The following is a 20092-nucleotide window of genomic DNA, read 5'->3' on the forward strand; positions in this document are numbered from 1 at the left end:
TTTGGCGGTCCTTGAACTCACCGTAGTTTGTTTACATCAGGGGTCGGCAACCCAAAATGTTGAAAGAGCCATATTGAACCAAAAATACAAAAACAAATCTGTCTGGAGCCGCAACAAATTAAAAGCCATATTACATACAGATAGTGTGTCATAAGATATACATTGAATTGAGATGACTTAAAGGAAACTAAATTACCTCAAATATAGCTACAAATTAGGCATAATGATGCAATATGTACATATAGCTAGCCTAAATAGCATGTTAGCATAGATTAGCTTGCAGTCTTGCAGTGGCCAAATATGTCTGATTAGCACTCCAACAATGATAATAAATGATAAATGGGTTATACTTGTATAGCGCTTTTCTACCTTCAAGGTACTCAAAGCGCTTTGACAGTATTTCAACAAGTCAATAACATCAACAAAACTCATCTTTGTGCATTCATGCACCACGTTAAAAGTTTGGTGGACAAAATGAGACAGAAAAAGAAGTGGCATAAAACACGTCCTCGAAAGTCGGAGAAAGCTGTACATGTAAACAAACTATGGTGAGTTCAAGGACCGCCAAAATTAGTAGGACAAAACGGCGCTTGCCAAATACTTGAGTCAGTGAAGCATGTTTAATATAAACAGTGTGCTTTTTAACAATTAGGGAGGCTTGTGTCATGTTTGTCCTCCTACATAAACCATATTAAAACAAAAAATATATTTTCTTTTTCCATTTTTCATACATTTTTGAAAAAGCTCCAGAGAGCCACGCGGGTTGCCGACCCCTGGTTTACATGTATAACTTTCTCCGACTTTCGAGGACGTGCTTTATGCCACTTCTTTTTCTGTCACATTTTGTCCACCAAACTTTTAACGTTGTGAATGAATGCACAAAGGTGAGTTTTGTTGATGTTATTGACTTGTGTGGAGTGCTAATCAGACATATTTGGTCACTGCATGACTGCAAGCTAATCGATGCTAACATGCTATTTAGGCTAGCTATATGTACATATTGCATCATTATGCCTAATTTGTAGCTATATTTGAGGTCATTTAGTTTCTTTTAAGTCATCTCAATTCAATGTATATCTCATGACACACTATCTGTATGTAATATGGCTTTTAATTTGTTGCGGCTCCAGACAGATTTGTTTTTGTATTTTTGGTCCAATATGGCTCTTTCAACATTTTGGGTTGCCGACCCCTACCCTAAGAAAAGGCATTAAAGCTTAGGGAAGGCTATGCAGAACAAAACTAAAACTGAACTGGCTACAAAGTAAACAAAAACGGAATGCTGGATGACAGCAAAGACTTACTGTGGAGCAAAGACGGCGGCCACAATGTACATCCGAACATGACATGACTAGAGATGTCCGATAATGGCTTTTTTGCCGATATTGTCCAACTCTTAATTACCGATTCCGATATCAACCGATATTGATATATACAGTCGTGGAATGAAGACATTATTATGCCTAATTTTGTTGTCATGCCCCGCTGGATGCATTAAACAATGTAACAAGGTTTTCCAAAATAAATCAACTCAAGTTATGGAAAAAAATGCCAACATGGCACTGCCATATTTATTATTGAAGTCACAAAGTGAATTTTTTTTTTTAACATGCCTCAAAACAGCAGCTTGGAATTTGGGAGAGCATGAGGAGGTTGAGGTGGGAGGAGTTGGGGTAGGGGGTAGCGGCGGGTGTATATTGTAGCGTCCCGGAAGAGTTAGTGCTGCAAGGGGTTCTGGGTATTTGTTCTGTTGTGTTTATGTTGTGTTACGGTGCGGATGTTCTCCCGAAATGTGTTTGTCATTCTTGTTTGGTGTGGGTTCACAGTGTGGCGCATATTTGTAACAGTGTTAAAGTTGTTTATACGGCCACCCTCAGTGGGACCTGTATGGCTGTTGACCAAGTATGACTTGCATTCACTTGTGTGTGTGCAAAGCCGTAGAAATTATGTGATTGGGCCGGCACGTAAAGGCAGTGCCTTTAAGGTTTATTGGCGCTCTGTACTTCTCCCTACGTCCGTGTACACAGCTGTGTTTTAAAAAGTTATACATTTTACTTTTTGATACCGATCATTTCCGATATTACATTTTAAAGCATTCATCGGCCGATAATATCGGCAGCCCGATGATATCGGACATCTCTAGACATGACAATCGACGAGGTCCCCAAAAAAGAAGGATACAAATTGCTAAAACAAAGTAGATGCGGGAAATATCGCTCAAAGAAAGACATTAAACTGCTACAGGAAAATACCAAAAAAAGAGAAAAAGCCACCAAAATAGGAGCGCAAGACAAGAAGTAAAACACTACACACAGGAAAACAGCAAAAAAGTCCAAATAAGTCAGGGCGTGATGTGACAGGTAGTGACAGTACACCTACTTTGAGACAAGAGCTATAGTCATGCATGCTTGGTTATGCTTTAAAGCAGGGGTGCTCACACTTTTTCTGCAGGCGAGCTACTTTTCAATTGATCAAGTCGTGGGGATCTACCTCATTCATATATATAATTTATATTTACTTATTTATGAAATATATGTTTTTGTTAAGTTAAAGGTGTTTAATGATAATGCAAGCATGTTTAACACATATACCGTAGTTAATATTGTTAATACATTAAAGGTGTTTAAAGATAATACAAGTATGTTTAATACATATAGTTAATATTGTTAACAAGTTAAAGGTGTTTAAAGATAATGCAAGCATGTTTAACACATATAGTTAATATTGTTAACAAGTTAAAGGTGGTTAAAAATAATACAAGCATGTTTAACACAAATAGTTAATATTGTTAACAACTTAAAGGTGGTTAAAGATAAAACAAGCATGTTTAACACATATAGTTAATATTGTTAACAAGTTAAAGGTGGTTAAAGATAATACAAGCATGTTTAACACATATAGTTAATATTGTTAACAAGTTAAAGGTGGTTAAAGATAATACAAGCATTTTTAACACATATAGTTAATATTGTTAACAACTTAAAGGTGTTTAAAGATAATACAAGCATGTTTAACACATATAGTTAATATTGTTAACAAGTTAAAGGTGTTTAAAGATAATACAAGCATGTTTAACACATATAGTTAATATTGTTAATACATTAAAGGTGTTTAATGATAATACAAGTATGTTTAATACATATAGTTAATATTGTTAACAAGTTAAAGGTGTTTAAAGATAATGCAAGCATGTTTAACACATAAAGTTAATATTGTTAACAAGTTAAAGGTGGTTAAAAATAATACAAGCATGTTTAAGACAAATAGTTAATATTAACAACTTAAAGGTGGTTAAAGATAAAACAAGCATGTTTAACACATATAGTTAATATTGTTAACAAGTTAAAGGTGGTTAAAAATAATACAAGCATGTTTAACACAAATAGTTAATATTGTTAACAACTTAAAGGTGGTTAAAGATAATACAAGCATGTTTAACACATATAGTTAATATTGTTAAAAAATTAAAGGTGTTTAAAGATAATACAAGCATGTTTAACACATATAGTTAATATTGTTAACAAGTTAAAGGTGTTTAAAGATAATACAAGCATTTTTAACACATATAGTTAATATTGTTAACAACTTAAAGGTGTTTAAAGATAATACAAGCATGTTTAACACATATAGATTCCTTTCTTTCATGAAGGCAAGAATATAAGTTGGTGTATTACCTGATTCTGATGACTTGCGTTGATTGGAATCAGACAGTGGTGATGATAACGTCCGCATTTTCGAATGGAGGAGAAAAAAAGTCCTCCTTTCTGTCCAATACCACATGAAAGTGGTTGGTTTTTGGCATCTTATTTGTCCAGCTTCCGGACTCCTTTGTATACACTTTACAAGAAATACATTGTCGGCAAACTCCGTAGCTTGCTAGCTTGCGCACGCCAGCTTTCTGAGACTCTTATTTTGGTAGCGCAGGCAGGATGAAGCAGAGCTTTTATTGTGCAACTGTACAGTCGGTCTTTGGAGTTTTGACGACAGGTACAGCGCCAGAGTCTGTTGAAATAAAGTGTTTCTCGCCTTCCATTCGGTAATTTTAATGAGCTGGCAGCAGCCAGCGTCATCTCAGAAGACCCTCGGGTGCCGTGAATGTCAATCAATGGACGAAAGTGACGTCATAGTGAAGATTTATGATCGCTCATTTTTAGGACTATTTTTTTAATGCCTGGGTGGTGATCGACTGACACACCCTCCGAGATCGACCGGTAGATCGCGATCGACGTAACGAGCACCCCTGCTTTAAAGTCATATCCAACAATTGCGACTTTTTACTGTCAACTGAGTTGCGTTTTTTTAATGATTTCTGCTGGTGGTTTGCCTCCGCATTTTTTCAACGCAGAAAATGTGCCTTGGCTCAAAAAAAGGTTGAATAACTGTCTTAATGGGGAAGAAACCAGAAGGAGAACATCCCTGAGCTCATCATGTCCTAGTGACCTTGATACTTGTGCTGCTCGCCAGTCAAGTTAATCCCCTCACCCCAGTGGGGGGGCATGTTTTAATAATGACATAATCAGGACCACACTTAACTCTCCCTACTGTGTGTCTCCCTATAGAGAACGTACCCGCCGAGCTGCGAGACCCCTTCTACTGTGACCAGTATGAGCAGGAGCACCTTAAACCTCCGGTGGCACACCTTCTGCAGTCCTCTGAGCTCTACTGCCGCACCTACAGCCTGCTGCTTCTGGCCGCCGGGAGGGCCGAAGTGCAGCCCAAAGACGACGCCGCCCTCCTGCAGCTGCTCGCCGACAGAGGCCTGTTGTTGGCGAGTGACGTGGACCTCCGACATAAACCCATCAAAATGGTAAAGATTTTGTGAAAGAAAGCAAGTACAGGGGGTTTAGGAAACCCAAATCACAGTATTGGGTATAGGATTGAGCGATATGGCCTTTTTGTAATATCTCGATATTTTTAGGCCATGTCACGATTAGGGATGTCCCGATCCAGGTTTTTGCACTTCCGATCCGATACCGATATTGTTTTTGCACTTCCGATCCGATACCGATACTGACCGATAATGGCCTATCCGAGCATGTATTAAAGTTTAAAGTTATTTAGCCTACTTAGTTGTCAGAATCATGTTGAAAAGGGTTTTAGTACTCTTGATAACAACTAGCCAGCTGAATTAGGGGAGTTTGAATAATACACAATGGTTGGTAACAAGAAACTGACCTGTTTATTCAAGGATAAACACAAAATAGACAAAATTATACATGACAAACAGAAATGGCATCATTGAAACTAGGGCTGGGCGATATGGCCTTTTTTTAATATTGCGATATTTTAAGGCCATATTGCGATACACGATATATATCTCGATATTTTGCCTTAGCCTTGAATGAACACTTGATGCATATAATCACAGCAGTATGATGATTCTATGTGTTTTGATTGATGGATTGAGACTTTTATTAGTAGGTTGCACAGTGAAGTACATATTCAGTACAATTGACCACTAAATGGTAACACCCCAATAAGTTTTTCAACTTGTTTAAGTCGGGGTTCACTTATTTACTTGCTTACTTACTTTTACTTACTTTACTTCACTTACTTGAAGTAAAGTTGAGTTTGAGTTGTATTGGCGGGTTATATGGACGGGAGGGGGGAGGTGTTTGTTATGCGGGATTAATTTGTGGCATATTAAATATAAGCCTGGTTGTGTTGTGGCTAATAGAGTATATATATGTCTTGTGTTTATTTACTATTTTAGTCATTCCCAGCTGAATATCAGGTCCCACCCGCCTCTCACAGCATCTTCCCTATCTGAATCGCTCCCACTGCCCTCTAGTCCTTCACTCTCACTTTCCTCATCCACGAATCTTTCATCCTCGCTCAAATTAATGGGGAAATCATCGTTTTCTTGGTCTGAATCGCTCTCACTGCTGGTGGCCATGATTGTAAACAATGTGCGGATGTGAGGAGCTCCACAACCTGTGACGTCACGCTACTCGTCTGCTACTTCCGGTACAGGCAAGGCTTTTTTATCAGCGACCAAAAGTTGCGAACTTTATTGTCGATGTTCTCTACTAAATCCTTTCAGCAAAAATATAGCAATATCGCGAAATGATCAAGTATGACAAATAGAATGGACCTGCTATCCCCGTTTAAATAAGAAAATCGCATTTCAGTAGGCCTTTCTGCATCGGACGTCCTGCATCATTTTTTTTTTAGACCTTTAACATCAAAACTGTGGCCGCCATTATGATGTGCAGTGCGGTTTTTAAATGACCGTAAGTCTTGAACTATAGAAAGTATTTCAATGGTTGAAATCTGCGCTTTTGGGTGTTATAGGAGTTATTACGGTAATCTACGTCACAGCAGCTCAGACCAGGAACAAAGCAGAGTGGGCGGGGTTTGTTTTCAGAGCAGCCAGCCCCAAACGCATGTGTCAGGAACAGATGCGTAAGCACATTTTTACAACAAATGTCTTCATAAAAGTGATAATATATCATATTGTAGGTGTTTATTACACTTTGCATTCATATTTTGCTGTTTGTTACATTTTTGTTGTGTTTTGCTTGATTGTCTATCGAGGAGCTGGTCTGAGAAGTAAAACATGTTAATATTCAGTGTTTTATTGTTCATAGCCAATATTGTAAATCCCACTTTCTTTATTTTATTTTTTTCATTTTATTTTTATTGACATCCAGCATCAGACATTCCTATCCATTACATCATATTCACATACATCATATATCTGTTGTCTGCCCTAAATGTCAAAATATTTTTGTTTGTATCCCAACCATACCACCCCCCCCAAAAAAAGAAACAGCAAAAAAAATAGTATCTACAAATATATCCATTAAATAAACAAAAAAAGACATAATAATATGTTAATAATAATAATAATAATCAGAAAAAATAAATAAAAAAATAAATAAATATATATATATATATATATATATATATATATATATATATATATATATATATATAGGGAGTAATCTTTTTTTTAATTTCATCAATTAAATAAACAAAAAAAGACATAATACATTAATAATAATCAGAAATAATATATATATATATATATATATATATATATATAGGGAGTAATCTTTTTTTTTTTTTTTTTTTTTTTTTTTTTTTTAAAGCAGTCCAATCACTAATTCGAAAAATTAAAGTCAGGCTTATGGGGCGTGACATCATTGACCCGGTTTTCCCAGTATGAAGTAAATTTCTCCAATTTTTATAATTAATAAAGGCAGTTATCTTCTCCATTTTATATATGTCCATTGTTGTTTCCATCCATTGCTTCAAAGTTGGGCTCTCCTGGGATATCCATTTCCTAGTAATGGTCTTTTTACAAGCCACCAGTAGGATATTCATTAAGTGTTTATCTTTCTTCAGCCAGTCCTGAGGTACATGCCCAAAAATGTGTACATTTTGGGTGTCCCATTCAGTAAAAAACTCTAAAATTACATTCCATTTTTTTTATGTAGTCTGTCATAAATTTTTTTTAATTCTATTGGACATTGTGACTTTTGGTGTTTGTGTTCCTGGAAAAAAAGGGACCCAAACACACATACTGTACAGCAGATTGTTTATAGCTACATGCAGGGATGATGTTCGAAACCGATTCTCCCGGTTGTTCGATAAGAAAAGAACCGATTCCATGGACTCGAATCCCTTTTTGAGAACCAGTTCCCATTATCGAGGCCACTATAGTAAAGAAAAAGAGTTGGTTCTTTATTCGAATCCCTGGGAACGAATCCCAAATGGGCAATGTTATGCCCATTTGATTGTAGACTCTTACTGACACCTTGTGGCGATATGAAAATACTACGCCTCATTAATTTGGGCACTTCCGGGTTGAGACAATTGAGAAGTAGACAAGTTGTGTTAGCTCTTACAAGCCTTGGAAAAGATAAGTCTGTAAGTAAACTTTTTAACTTGTTTATGTAACTCAATATGGAAAGTGGTTAAGTTTGATACTAAGATGTTTATTGAAAAACGATTTTTGTGCACTGTTTCAATGGATGTTTTGAGGACTTGCCAGTCGTGTATTTCCACCATCGAAATAGTTTCAACACTCAGAAGTATTTGTTTGATGATAGTACTGTATATTTGTGTGAAGCTAATATTTACATATTGTGTATTTCATTTCAGTATGTTAATTGAATCACATAGCTTATACATTTGTCATTGTGTGTATTTCAGTTTAAAAAAAATAAATAAATAACAGTCCAGTGCAAGACAAAAGTAAAGATAGGAAAAAACAAAGCAAGATCAACAACAATAAAGAGCCTAAATGAAATGAAATCAACTTTATTTATAAAGCATGGATTAATCTGCTTTGGAACTTTATTAGATGTCTTGGATTGTTTGTTCGCAGTCTGCCTGTGTGTGTAGTTAGTATGTTCCAATAGCAGCAGAAGTGCACTTTTTGGAGAGCTGTATTATTTTCAGTTTTGTGCCTAAGGGACTGATTTTATTTAACACTACATTATTATTTATACACCTATAGTGTTCACAGAGACAGGTTGTTTTTGTGTGACTGTATATATTTGTTTTTCTGAAAAATCCCACTTAATATACTTTGGGTAACAACAGTCAATATTTTTATTTTTTATTTTTTTAGGGGCGGAACAGTCAATATTTATTTATTTTTATTTTATTTTTTTCTTATAAAATAAAAGTGAGCTTTTGTTAAACCAAATATTTTATTCCATATACAACAACCTATCTGGATTCGATTAGAGAATCAATAAGGAATCGATTCGATAATGGGCTCGAACTCTAATTTCTTATCAAACATCATCCCTAGCTACATGTGTAAATATAATTTATACACACATACACATTGGCCCCCCAGACACATTTTTTCTCTCTCAATGTGGCCCCCCCCCCCGAGTCAAAATATTTGCCCAGCTCTGGTGTACGCCTTGATGCGTGTGTGCGAGCGGGTGTTGTTGTTGAGTTCACTAGTAGCCACTGGTCTCGCAGGCTAGTTGAATTTGGGTCCTGTTTACGCTTTGATTCGCGGGATTAAAGGACCTGCGAAAAGACCCCTGCTCATTCATCCGTGCCCCCTTCCCCCTCCCCACTTTACATTGCCCCTGCTGCTTATCCCAGAGGATGAGTGGATCCAGCTGCCAGGTCCGACAACGGCCACAAGCTTCTTCTGCTCGGCAATCACCCCGGAAAAAGTAGTCCCCTCCCCCCCCCCTCCCCTTTACATTGAGTCAACAACCTCAAAGTGCAACAGTGTATTAAAAAAAATATAAATAAAAAGATAATCAAAATTAAAGCTGCAAGCAGCAATGGACGGGACCGACTTTGACGGCACATAAAATCCAAACCGGAGCAGTAATTAAAACTCTTTGGTCAACTTTTAATCAGAAAGGTTCAATCTCTCTCCTGTGCTAGTTTGAAGCCGACACGACAAACGCGCTCAGAGGAGATAATGTTTGAAAAAAGGTGACCGGTTTTTACAAAACTTTTGTTTTAAAGGGGGAATTTCAAACTTCCTGTTGATTTTTGCTGGGGGTTGTCAATTTATGAAGTGTAGGTCTAAGTGAGACCTACATAGAGGTTTTTGTTTCATGTCTTTAAGACATTCCTACTGGAAGTTACAGGCAGTTTTTTCTGAGTTTTCTTCCTAGGAGCAGTTGTGTCTGTGCTTTCTTCCTAGGGGGCGCTAGAGCGCAATTTTGAGTGTTGGGGTTGGGTTTTTTTTATCAGATCAGTTTTTGCCAGTCCTGATGTGTGTGTCCAGTTTGGTGTGTTTTGAAGCATGTTAAGGGGGTCAAATTACAGCTCAAAGAGGCAAAAGTGACTGTTTTTACAAAACCTTTGTTTTGAAGGGGGAATTGCCAACTTCCTGTTGATTTTTGCTGAAGGATGTCAATGTATGAAATCTAGGTCTAAGTCAGACCTACATAGAGGTTTTTGTTTCATTCCTACCGGAAGTTACAAGCAGTTTTGTCTGTTTTTTATCCCTACGGGGCGCTAGAGCGCAATTTTGAGTTTTTTTTTTTTTTATTAGATGGCAATTTTCGCCAGTTCTGATGTGTGTGTCAAATATGGTGAGTTTTGAAGCATGTTAAAGGGGTCAAATTACAGCTCAAAGAGGCGGCGGAATGATAATAATAAAACCTTACAATTTCAATAGGGTCCTCTGTCCCAAAGGGACATTGCGGTCCCTAATAAAAACTAGAACAGCCTAATAGCTAGAATTAGTATGCATACATCGAAAAAAAAAGAGGCTTTTTAAAAAAGAAGGGTTTTTAAGCCTTTTTTAAAAGCATCCACAGTCTGTGGTGCCCTCAGGTGGTCAGGGAGAGCGTTCCCCGTTCGTAGCTTTGTCCTCGGAGGTTGGAGGAGGTTTGCCTGTCCGGAGCGGCGGTGTCGTTGTCTTTTAAAAACATACTTCCTGGTAAAATACCCATTTGTAAGAAGGTTTATTATGGTTGTATTCTAGACCGCTACAAGCGATGCTCCTATCTGTACAATAGCTGGAACTGGCGACTGTGTGTCGCGGCTCCAACACTCCGGGCTAGGCCTTGTAAGATTAGTCCAGAGAAACTGGTTTGTCTTCTCGTCTTCTTTTGACAATAAGCCTCTTTCTCTCCTCCTCGTTCGCACGGCCATGAAAGGCAACCGCGGTAAGACCCGCAAATAATTAAGTGGTTAAGTGTTTTTGTTTTTTTCTCAATGGGAACCTGTTTTTCAGATGCACTAGAGCAGGGGTGCCCTCACTTTTTTTCTGCAGGCCAGCTACTTTTCAGTTGACCAAGTGGAGGAGATCTACCTCATTCATATAGGCTAGGCAAGGCAACTTTATTTGTATAGCACCTTTCATACACAAGGCAGACTCAAAGTGCTTCACAGACAACAAAGTGAAATGAAAGAAAATAAAAGCAAAATTAAAATGCAGACAATAAAAATAAAAACAGTGCGGACGTTAAAAGTTAAAAGATTAAAAGATTTAGCTGAAAGCTAAGGTGAACATAAAAGTTTTCCATCCATCCATCCATCTTCTTCCGCTTATCCGAGGTCGGGTCGCGGGGGCAGCAGCCTAAGCAGGGAAGCCCAGACTTCCCTCTCCCCAGCCACTTCGTCCAGCTCTTCCCGGGGGATCCCGAGGCGTTCCCAGGCCAGCCGGGAGACATAGTCTTCCCAACGTGTCCTGGGTCTTCCCCGTGGCCTCCTACCGGTCGGACGTGCCCTAAACACCTCCCGAGGGAGGCGATCGGGTGGCATCCTGACCAGATGCCCGAACCACCTCATCTGGCTCCTCTCGATGTGGAGGAGCAGCGGCTTTACTTTGAGCTCCCCCCGGATGACAGAGCTTCTCACCCTATCTCTAAGGGAGAGCCCCGCCACCCGGCGGAGGAAACTCATTTCGGCCGCTTGTACCCGTGATCTTGTCCTTTCGGTCATAACCCAAAGCTCATGACCATAGGTGAGGATGGGAACGTAGATCGACCGGTAAATTGAGAGCTTTGCCTTCCGGCTCAGCTCCTTCTACACCACAACGGATCGATACAGCGTCCGCATTACTGAAGATGCCGCACCGATCCGCCTGTCGATCTCACGATCCACTCTTCCCTCACTCGTGAACAAGACTCCGAGGTACTTGAACTCCTCCACTTGGGGCAGGGTCTCCTCCCCAACCCGGAGATGGCACTCCACCCTTTTCCGGGCGAGAACCGTGGACTCGGACTTGGAGGTGCTGATTCTCATCCCAGTCGCTTCACACTCGGCTGCGAACCGATCCAGCGAGAGCTGAAGATCCTGGCCAGATGAAGCCATCAGGACCACATCATCTGCAAAATCAGAGACCTAATCCTGCAGCCACCAAACCGGATCCCCTCAACGCCTTGACTGCGCCTAGAAATTCTGTCCATAAAAGTTATGAACAGAATCGGTGACAAAGGGCAGCCTTGGCGGAGTCCAACCCTCACTGGAAACGTGTCCGACTTACTACCGGCAATGCGGACCAAGCTCTGACACTGATCATACAGGGAGCGGACTGCCACAATCAGACAGTCCGATACCCCATACTCTCTGAGCACTCCCCACAGGACTTCCCGAGGGACACGGTCGAATGCCTTCTCCAAGTCCACAAAGCACATGTAGACTGGTTGGGCAAACTCCCATGCACCCTCAAGGACCCTGCCGAGAGTATAGAGCTGGTCCACAGTTCCACGACCAGGACGAAAACCACACTGTTCCTCCTGAATCCGAGGTTCGACTATCCGGCGTAGCCTCCTCTCCAGTACACCTGAATAGACCTTACCGGGAAGGCTGAGGAGTGTGATCCCACGATAGTTAGAACACACCCTCCGGTTCCCCTTCTTTAAGAGAGATAAAAGTTTTCAGTCGAGTTTTAAAGGTAGTCATAGTTGGGGAAAGTCTGACATCTTCAGGAAGTTTATTCCAGCTATTTGTTGCATAGTGACTGAATGATGCTCTCCCTTGATTTGAGTTTACTCTGGGAACCGCTAACAGATTGGTCTCAGAAGATCTTAGTGATCTAGAGCAGTGTTTTTCAACCACTGTGCCACGGCACACTAACAGTCTGGTGTGCCGTGGGAGATTATCTAAATTTACCTACTTGGGTTAAATATATATTTTTTTGCAAACCAGTAATTATAGTCTGCAAATGATGTGTTGTTGTTGAGTGTCGGTGCTGTCTAGAGCTCGGCAGAGTAACCGTGTAATACTCTTCCATATCAGTAGGTGGCAGCCGGTAGCTAATTGCTTTGTAGATGTCGAAAACAGTGGGAGGCAGCATGCAGGTAAAAAGATATCTAATGCTTAAACCAAAAATAAACAAAAGGTGAGTGCCCCTAAGAAAAAGCATTGAAGCTTAGGGAAGGCTATGCAGAACGAAACTAAAACTGAACTGGCTGCAAAGTAAACAAAAACAGAATGCTGGACGACAGCAAAGACTTACTGCGGAGCAAAGACGGCGTCCACAATGTACATCTGAACATGATATTACAATCAACAATGTCCCCACAAAGAAGCATAAAAACAACTGAAATATTCTTGATTGCTAAAAGAAGGTAGATGCGGGGAAATATCGCTCAAAGGAAGACATGAAACTGCTACAGGAAAATACCAAAAATAGAGAAAAAGCCACCAAAATAGGAGCGCAAGACAAGAACTAAAAACTCAAAATAAGTCTGGGCGTGATGTGACTGGTGGTGACAGTACGCCTACTTTGAGACAAGAGCTACAGTGATGCATGCTTGGTTATGGTTTAAAGGGGAACATTATCACAATTTCAGAAGGGTTAAAACCCTTAAAAATCAGTTCCCAGTGGCTTATTTTATTTTTCGAAGTTTTTTTCAAAATTTTACCCATCACGCAATATCCCTAAAAAAAAAAAAAAAATAAAAAAAAAAATAATAAAAAAAAAGCTGGATACATTAAATGTAACAAGGTTTTCCAAAATAAATCAACTCAAGTCATGGAAAAAAAAAATGCCAACATGGCACTGCCATATTTATTATTGAAGTCACAAAGTGCTTTTTTTTTTTTAAACATGCCTCAAAACAACAGCTACAAAAACAATGAAGGCACACAGCTTCAGTCCAGAGTATACTAGAGTCATAAAGTAAACAATAACATAGTCCTCATTTAGTGCAAGACTGCCTGACATACTGTATAACAGAGAATTATAAACTGGGCTCACATCCATCTTCCATTCATCGTGTATCTCCTTATGATTCTCGAAGAGGTGGGAGATCAAATTGCTCGTATTAAAGGAAGACGTCTTGGTTCCTCCTCGCATAACCAACTTTTTGCAGTCATTGCAACTTGCCAGTTTTGTATCCGTCAGAGACACTTTAAAATAATCCCAAACCATAGACATGGTGTCGTTAGTCAGTCACCGAGCTCGTTTGTTAGCCACGGCTACAGCACCGGCAACAACACACTCTTGTTGTTGTTATGCTGTGCTCGCGGCGGTTTGATGAGGTCATCAAGCGTCGCCAGTAAACCTCTCATGCTGCAGTCGTCAACTCCTGTGTTGTGTGTGTGGGAGGGGGGAGGGGCTGCTGACTGGGTTTATATCCGTGTTTTACCGGATATGTACCGCTTCGTACAGCGGCGTTTTAAAAAGTCATTCATTTTAGTTTTTGAAACAGATACCGATAATATCCGATATTACTGTACATTTGAAGCATTTATCGGTCGATAATATTGGCAGGCCAATATTATCGGACATCTCTATTTATTACAGTAAAAAAAAGTAGTTTTTTTTCATTTGGAGAAAAATGCTGTAAAAACCACAGTAAATTTCAAATTTTACCATGAAATCTATTACATTCGACCGTGTACCCCGGGAAGTCCTGTGGGGAGTGCTCAGAGAGTATGGGGTAACGGACTGTCTTATTGTGGCAGTTCGCTCCCTGTATAATCAGTGTCAGAGCTTGGTCCTGATTGCCGGCAGTAAGTCGGACACGTTTCCAGTGAGGGTTGGACTCCGCCAAGGCTGCCCTTTGTCACTGATTCTGTTCATAACTTTTATGGACAGAATTTCTAGGCGCAGTCAAGGCGTTGAGGGGATCTGGTTTGGTGGCTGCAGGATTAGGTCTCTGCTATTTGCAGATGATGTGGTCCTGATGGCTTCATCTGGCCAGGATCTTCAGCTCTCACTGGATCGGTTCGCAGCCGAGTGTGAAGCGACTGGGATGGGAATCAGCACCTCCAAGTCCGAGTCCATGGTTCTCTCCCGGAAAAGGGTGGAGTGCCATCTCTGGGTTGGGGAGGAGATCTTGCCCCAAGTGGAGGAGTTCAAGTACCTCGGAGTCTTGCTCACGAGTGGGGGAAGAGTGGATCGTGAGATCGACAGGCGGATCGGTGCGGCGTCTTCAGTAATGCGGACGCTGTATCGATCCGTTGTGGTGAAGAAGGAGCTGAGCCGGAAGGCAAAGCTCTCGATTTACCGGTCGATCTACGTTCCCATCCTCACCTATGGTCATGAGCTTTGGGTCATGACCGAAAGGACAAGATCACGGGTACAAGCGGCCGAAATGAGTTTCCTCCGCCGAGTGGCGGGGCTCCCCCTTAGAGATAGGGTGAGAAGCTCTGTCATCCGGGAGGAGCTCAAAGTAAAGCCGCTGCTCCTCCACATGGAGAGGAGCCAGATGAGGTGGTTCGGGCATCTGGTCAGGATGCCACCCGAACGCCTCCCTAGGAAGGTGTTTCGGGCACGTCCGACCGGTAGGAGGCCACGGGGAAGACCCAGGACACGCTGGGAAGACTATATCTCCCGGCTGGCCTGGGAACGCCTCGGGATCCCCCGGGAGGAGCTGGACCAAGTGGCTGGGGAGAGGGAAGTCTGGGCTTCCCTGCTTAAGCTGCTTCCCTCGCGACCCGACCTCGGATAAGTGGAAGAAGATGGATGGATGGATGGATGGATCTATTACTACATTTACATTGCACAATTTGATGGATAACTTGCTTTGAAATCATTATTATTATTATGGCGCAGTTGGGAGAGTGGCCGTGTCTGCGACCTGAGGGTTCCTGGTTCGATCCCCACCTTCTACCAACTTCGTCACGTCCGTTGTGTCCTTGAGCGAGACACTTCACCCTTGCTCATGATGGGTCGTGGTTAGGGCCTTGCTTGGCAGCTCCCTCCAGCAGTGTGTGTGAATGGGTGAATGTGGAAATAGTGTCAAAGCGCTTTGAGTACCGTATTTTCCGCACTATAAGGCGCACCTAAAAACCACAAATTTTCTCAAAAGCTGACAGTGCGCCTTATAACCCGGTGCGCTTTATATATGGATAAATATTAAGATTCATTTTCATAAAGTTTCGGTCTCGTAACTACGGTAAACAGCCGCCATCTTTTTTCCCGGTAGAACAGGAAGCGCTTCTTCTTCTATGCAAGCAACCGCCAAGGTAAGCACCCGCCCCCATAGAACAGGAAGCGCTTCTTCTTCTACTGTAAGCAACCACCCGCCCGCGTAGAAGAAGAAAAAGCGCGCGGATATTACCGTACGTTTCATTTCCTTTGTGTGTTTACATCTGTAAAGACCACAAAATGGCTCCTACTAAACGACAGGGATCCGGTTCATGAAAAGACGCAATCTCTCCATCCGCACACAGATTACTATTTCACAGCAACTGATATTCCTGTGAACCGCACTGTGGATACAACGGGAGCACGTACGGTGAATATTCGCACCACAGGGAATGAGAAGTCATCCTTCACTGTGGTTCTAGCTTGCCATGCTAATGGCCAGAAACTTCCACTCATGGTGATATTCAAAAGGAAGACCTTGCCAAAAGAGACCTTTCCAGCCGGCGTCATCATAAAAGCTAACTCGAAGGGATGGATGAAGAAAAGATGAGCGAGTGGTTAAGGTAAGTTTAAGTTTACGCGAAGAGGCCGGGTGGCTTTTTTCACGCAGCTTCGTCCATGTTGATATACGACTCCATGCGCGCCCACATCACGCTGGTTTTAATATATTATTAAAGTTTGACTGACCTATTTGACTGTTTTTTTGACATTCCTTTAGCGCAGTTAGATGCGGCTTACAACACGGGGCGGCTTATAGGTGGACAAAGTTTTGAAATATGCCGTTCATTGAAGGCGCGGCTTATAACCCAGGGCGCCTTATGGTGCGGAAAATACGGTACCTTTTTAAGGTAGAAAAACGCTATACAAGTGTAACCCATTTACCATTTACCATTTCTGGTTGTTAGGCCAGCGGAGAAGGCCTTGCTGTCCCTGACGGCACACAAATCAGGTTTTAAAAGAGGATTTGGGGCACTGCAAATACTTTAGGAGCTAATCCAGCGCTCATATTTCAGGCATGAGATGGATTTCATATCGGAGTAATAAGTAGTTCATATTCTGTCATTTCTGGAATGTTATTGTGCTTTTATTATAGAGCCAAGTGGGTTGTTTTTGTGCAAAGTACAAGTTCACAGCAAATGCAATTGGTACAAATGCAGAAGTACTTTCAGAGGTATTTGCAGAACAAGCTAAACGACAGATATGCACATAGGACATACTTGCCAACCTTGAAACCTCCGATTTCGGGGGGCGGGGGGCGTGGTCAGGGGCGGAGCGTGGTTGGGGGCGTGGTTTCGAGGGGAGGAGTATATTGACAGCGAGAATTCACCAAGTGAAGTATTTCATACATATATATATATATATATATATATATATGTGTGTGTATATATATATATATATATATATATATATATATATATATATATATATATATACACACATCCTGAAAATATGCAAACAAAACTGTTTAGATAATTGATACTTCAAACTTGCATAAATAAATATTAAGGAATATAACATAACTTGGCTTCTGAGAGCTTCAAAATGTAATGAATAAAATGCTAAAGTTGTTGATAAACAAGCAATTATTTTAATAATTAAATATGGTCATTTTAAATTAATTATGATAATTTAAAATTAATTATTTCAAATATCCATCCATCCATCCATTTCCTACCGCTTATTCCCTTTGGGGTCGCGGGGGGCGCTGGAGCCTATCTCAGCTACAATCGGGCGGAAGGCGGGGTACACCCTGGACAAGTCGCCACCTCATCGCAGGGCCAACACAGATAGACAGACAACATTCACACTCACATCCACACACTAGGGCCAATTTAGTGTTGCCAATCAACTTATCCCCAGGTGCATGTCTTTGGAGGTGGGAGGAAGCCGGAGTACCCGGAGGGAACCCACGCAGTCACGGGGAGAACATGCAAACTCCACACAGAAAGATCCCGAGCCTGGGATTGAACCCAAGACTACTCAGGACCTTCGTATTGTGAGGCAGATGCACTAACCCCTCTGCCACCGTGAAGCCCTATTTCAAATATGTTTATTTTAATGTATAATTCTATGGCTGGATGTAATAAGGAGTCAGAAAAAATACAAATAAAAATACAATTCATTTTGATGTTTTTAGCAAAATATAGTTTTTTTTAAAATTAGTAAATATATTTATTTTTAGGTAAGATAAACATAATAATACAATTTATCTCTAGTATGGATGATTTAGTTCTTGTCACCCTGTTGTCCTCCCGTCGTGAAAAAAGGCTGTCCTCACTCAGGTCCGCATGGAGCTGGAGGGGGCGTGGCCTCCAGCTCCGGCTGAAAATCGGGAGATTTTTGGGAGAATATTTGTCCCGGGAGGTTTTCGGGAGAGGCGCTGAATTTCGGGAGTCTCCCGGAAAATTTGGGAGGGTTGGCAAGTATGACATAGGGTAATCAACATATGAACACATGATCACGGTATAAAATAGGGGTGGAACGGTACGTGTTTGTATTGAACCGTTTTGGTACGGGGGTTCGGTTCGGAGGTGTACCGAACGAGTTTCCACACGAACATATTAAGTAGCCGCCTCCAAGCGGTAACAGCCAATCAGCAGTGCGTATTCAGAGCACATGTAGTCAGTGCTTGACGTCTAGCAGGTAATCATCAGGCAGCGGACTCTCCCCAAATGATAATAAAACACCTCCCAGTCAACTACTAGTAACATCACTATGAGCCTGTTGACCTTCTAGAAATATAAAAGGCAGCTCAGCTCGCTCGCAGTCCTGGCTTAAGGTGAAGGCTAATTAGCTTTTAGCTCATTTTGCGGTGTGTGTGTGTTTGTGTGTGTTATGGACAGCAAAGCCCTGTCTATCTGTTATTTCACTTGACCTTTTTCTGTGTTGATTGAGCTTTGTTGAAGCAGCAAAAAAGGACATTATGTTAAATTAAGAGTTTCTGTCTCTTGATAGTTGATATAATAATGTACCGTAATTTCCGGACTATAAGCCGCACCAGCTAAATTTAGGGGAAAATACAGATTGCTCCATATATAAGCCGCACCCGACTATAAGCCGCAGGCGTTTTGATGTGTAATTACCGTAGTATATAGGGGTTCCTGCTACCACGAAGGGGATTGTCGGTACAGAGATGACTGTTTGGGAACGCAAAGCGTCCCATTTATTAGCCATCTGCTTTTATTACCTCTGAAGGATTTTTTTTGTCTTTTTGCATTGAATCAGTTCTTCATGCTGCCGTCTCCAACGTCTCACCATTGATTCATTGATGTCAAGGGTACGTGCAGCAGCTCTATTTCCTTCTTTGACAGCCAGATCGATTGCCTTTAACTTAAAAGCAGCGTCATATGCACTTCTCCGTTTGTTTTCCATATTGAGGGTGTTTGCATGAACACTTCCTTCGCGCAAACTGTCGCTGACGCTCTCCTACTCTTTGTTTTGCTCTCGTTACCTGGCGCCAGATGTCTGCCTCGGTCTCGCACATCCTCGGTAGTGCGCGCCTCTGGTTACCGTAAGCCACACCGTCGTATAAGCCGCAGGGACCAGAACGAGGGGAAAAAAGTAGCGGCTTATAGTCCGGAAATTACGTTAAGTGCATCATTAAGCCTACATGAACTCCATGGTGTTCAGGGATGAATAGTCTCTCCTATTGCTATTGTACCATTTTTTTTCAGCTATAGTTACATTAATCATTAGAAATGCAGCAGCCTAGTTTTGAATGGCAGGGTCCCTGCTATCACATGTTGATAAAAATATAACATTTACATAATAAATCAACTACAGGCTTCCCAAATGCAAAGTACAAGTTTACAGCAAATGCAATTGGTACAAATGCAGAAGTACTTTCAGAGGTATTTGCAGAACAAGCTAAACGACAGATATGCACATAGGATAATCAACATATGAACACATGATCAGGGTATAAAATAGGGGGGTAACGGTACGTGTGTTTGTATTGAGCCGTTTCGGTACGGGGGTTTCGGTTCGGTTCGGAGGTGTACCGAACGAGTTTCCACACGAACATATTAAGTAGCCGCCTCCGCGTGGTAATAGCCAATCAGCAGTGCGTATTCAGAGTGCATGTAGTCAGTGCTTAGCGTCTAGCAGGTAATCATCAGGCAGCGGACTCTCCCCAAATGATAATAAACACCTCCCAGTCAACTACTAGTAACACCACTATGAGCCCGTGGACCTTCTAGAAATATAAAAGGCAGTTCAGCTCCCTTGCAGTCCTGGCTTGAGGTGAAGGCTAATTCGCTAACGTTAGCTTATTTTGCGGTGTGTGTGTGTGTGTGTGTTACGGACAGCAAAGCCCTGTCTGTCTGT

The 20092-nt window shown here is 41.2% G+C and overlaps 1 protein-coding gene across 1 annotated transcript in view; it reads left to right on the forward strand.

The window, feature by feature from the left end:
• camsap3 (calmodulin regulated spectrin-associated protein family, member 3) overlaps positions 1-20092 on the forward strand; it is a 119999-nt gene that overhangs the window by 55212 nt on the left and 44695 nt on the right. Inside the window, 1 exon segment of the mRNA XM_072916023.1 lies at positions 4560-4807. Coding sequence (XP_072772124.1) covers positions 4560-4807 — 248 coding nt within the window.

Source organism: Nerophis lumbriciformis, linkage group LG24 (assembly GCF_033978685.3).
Source record: "Nerophis lumbriciformis linkage group LG24, RoL_Nlum_v2.1, whole genome shotgun sequence".
Lineage (NCBI taxonomy): Eukaryota > Metazoa > Chordata > Actinopteri > Syngnathiformes > Syngnathidae > Nerophis > Nerophis lumbriciformis.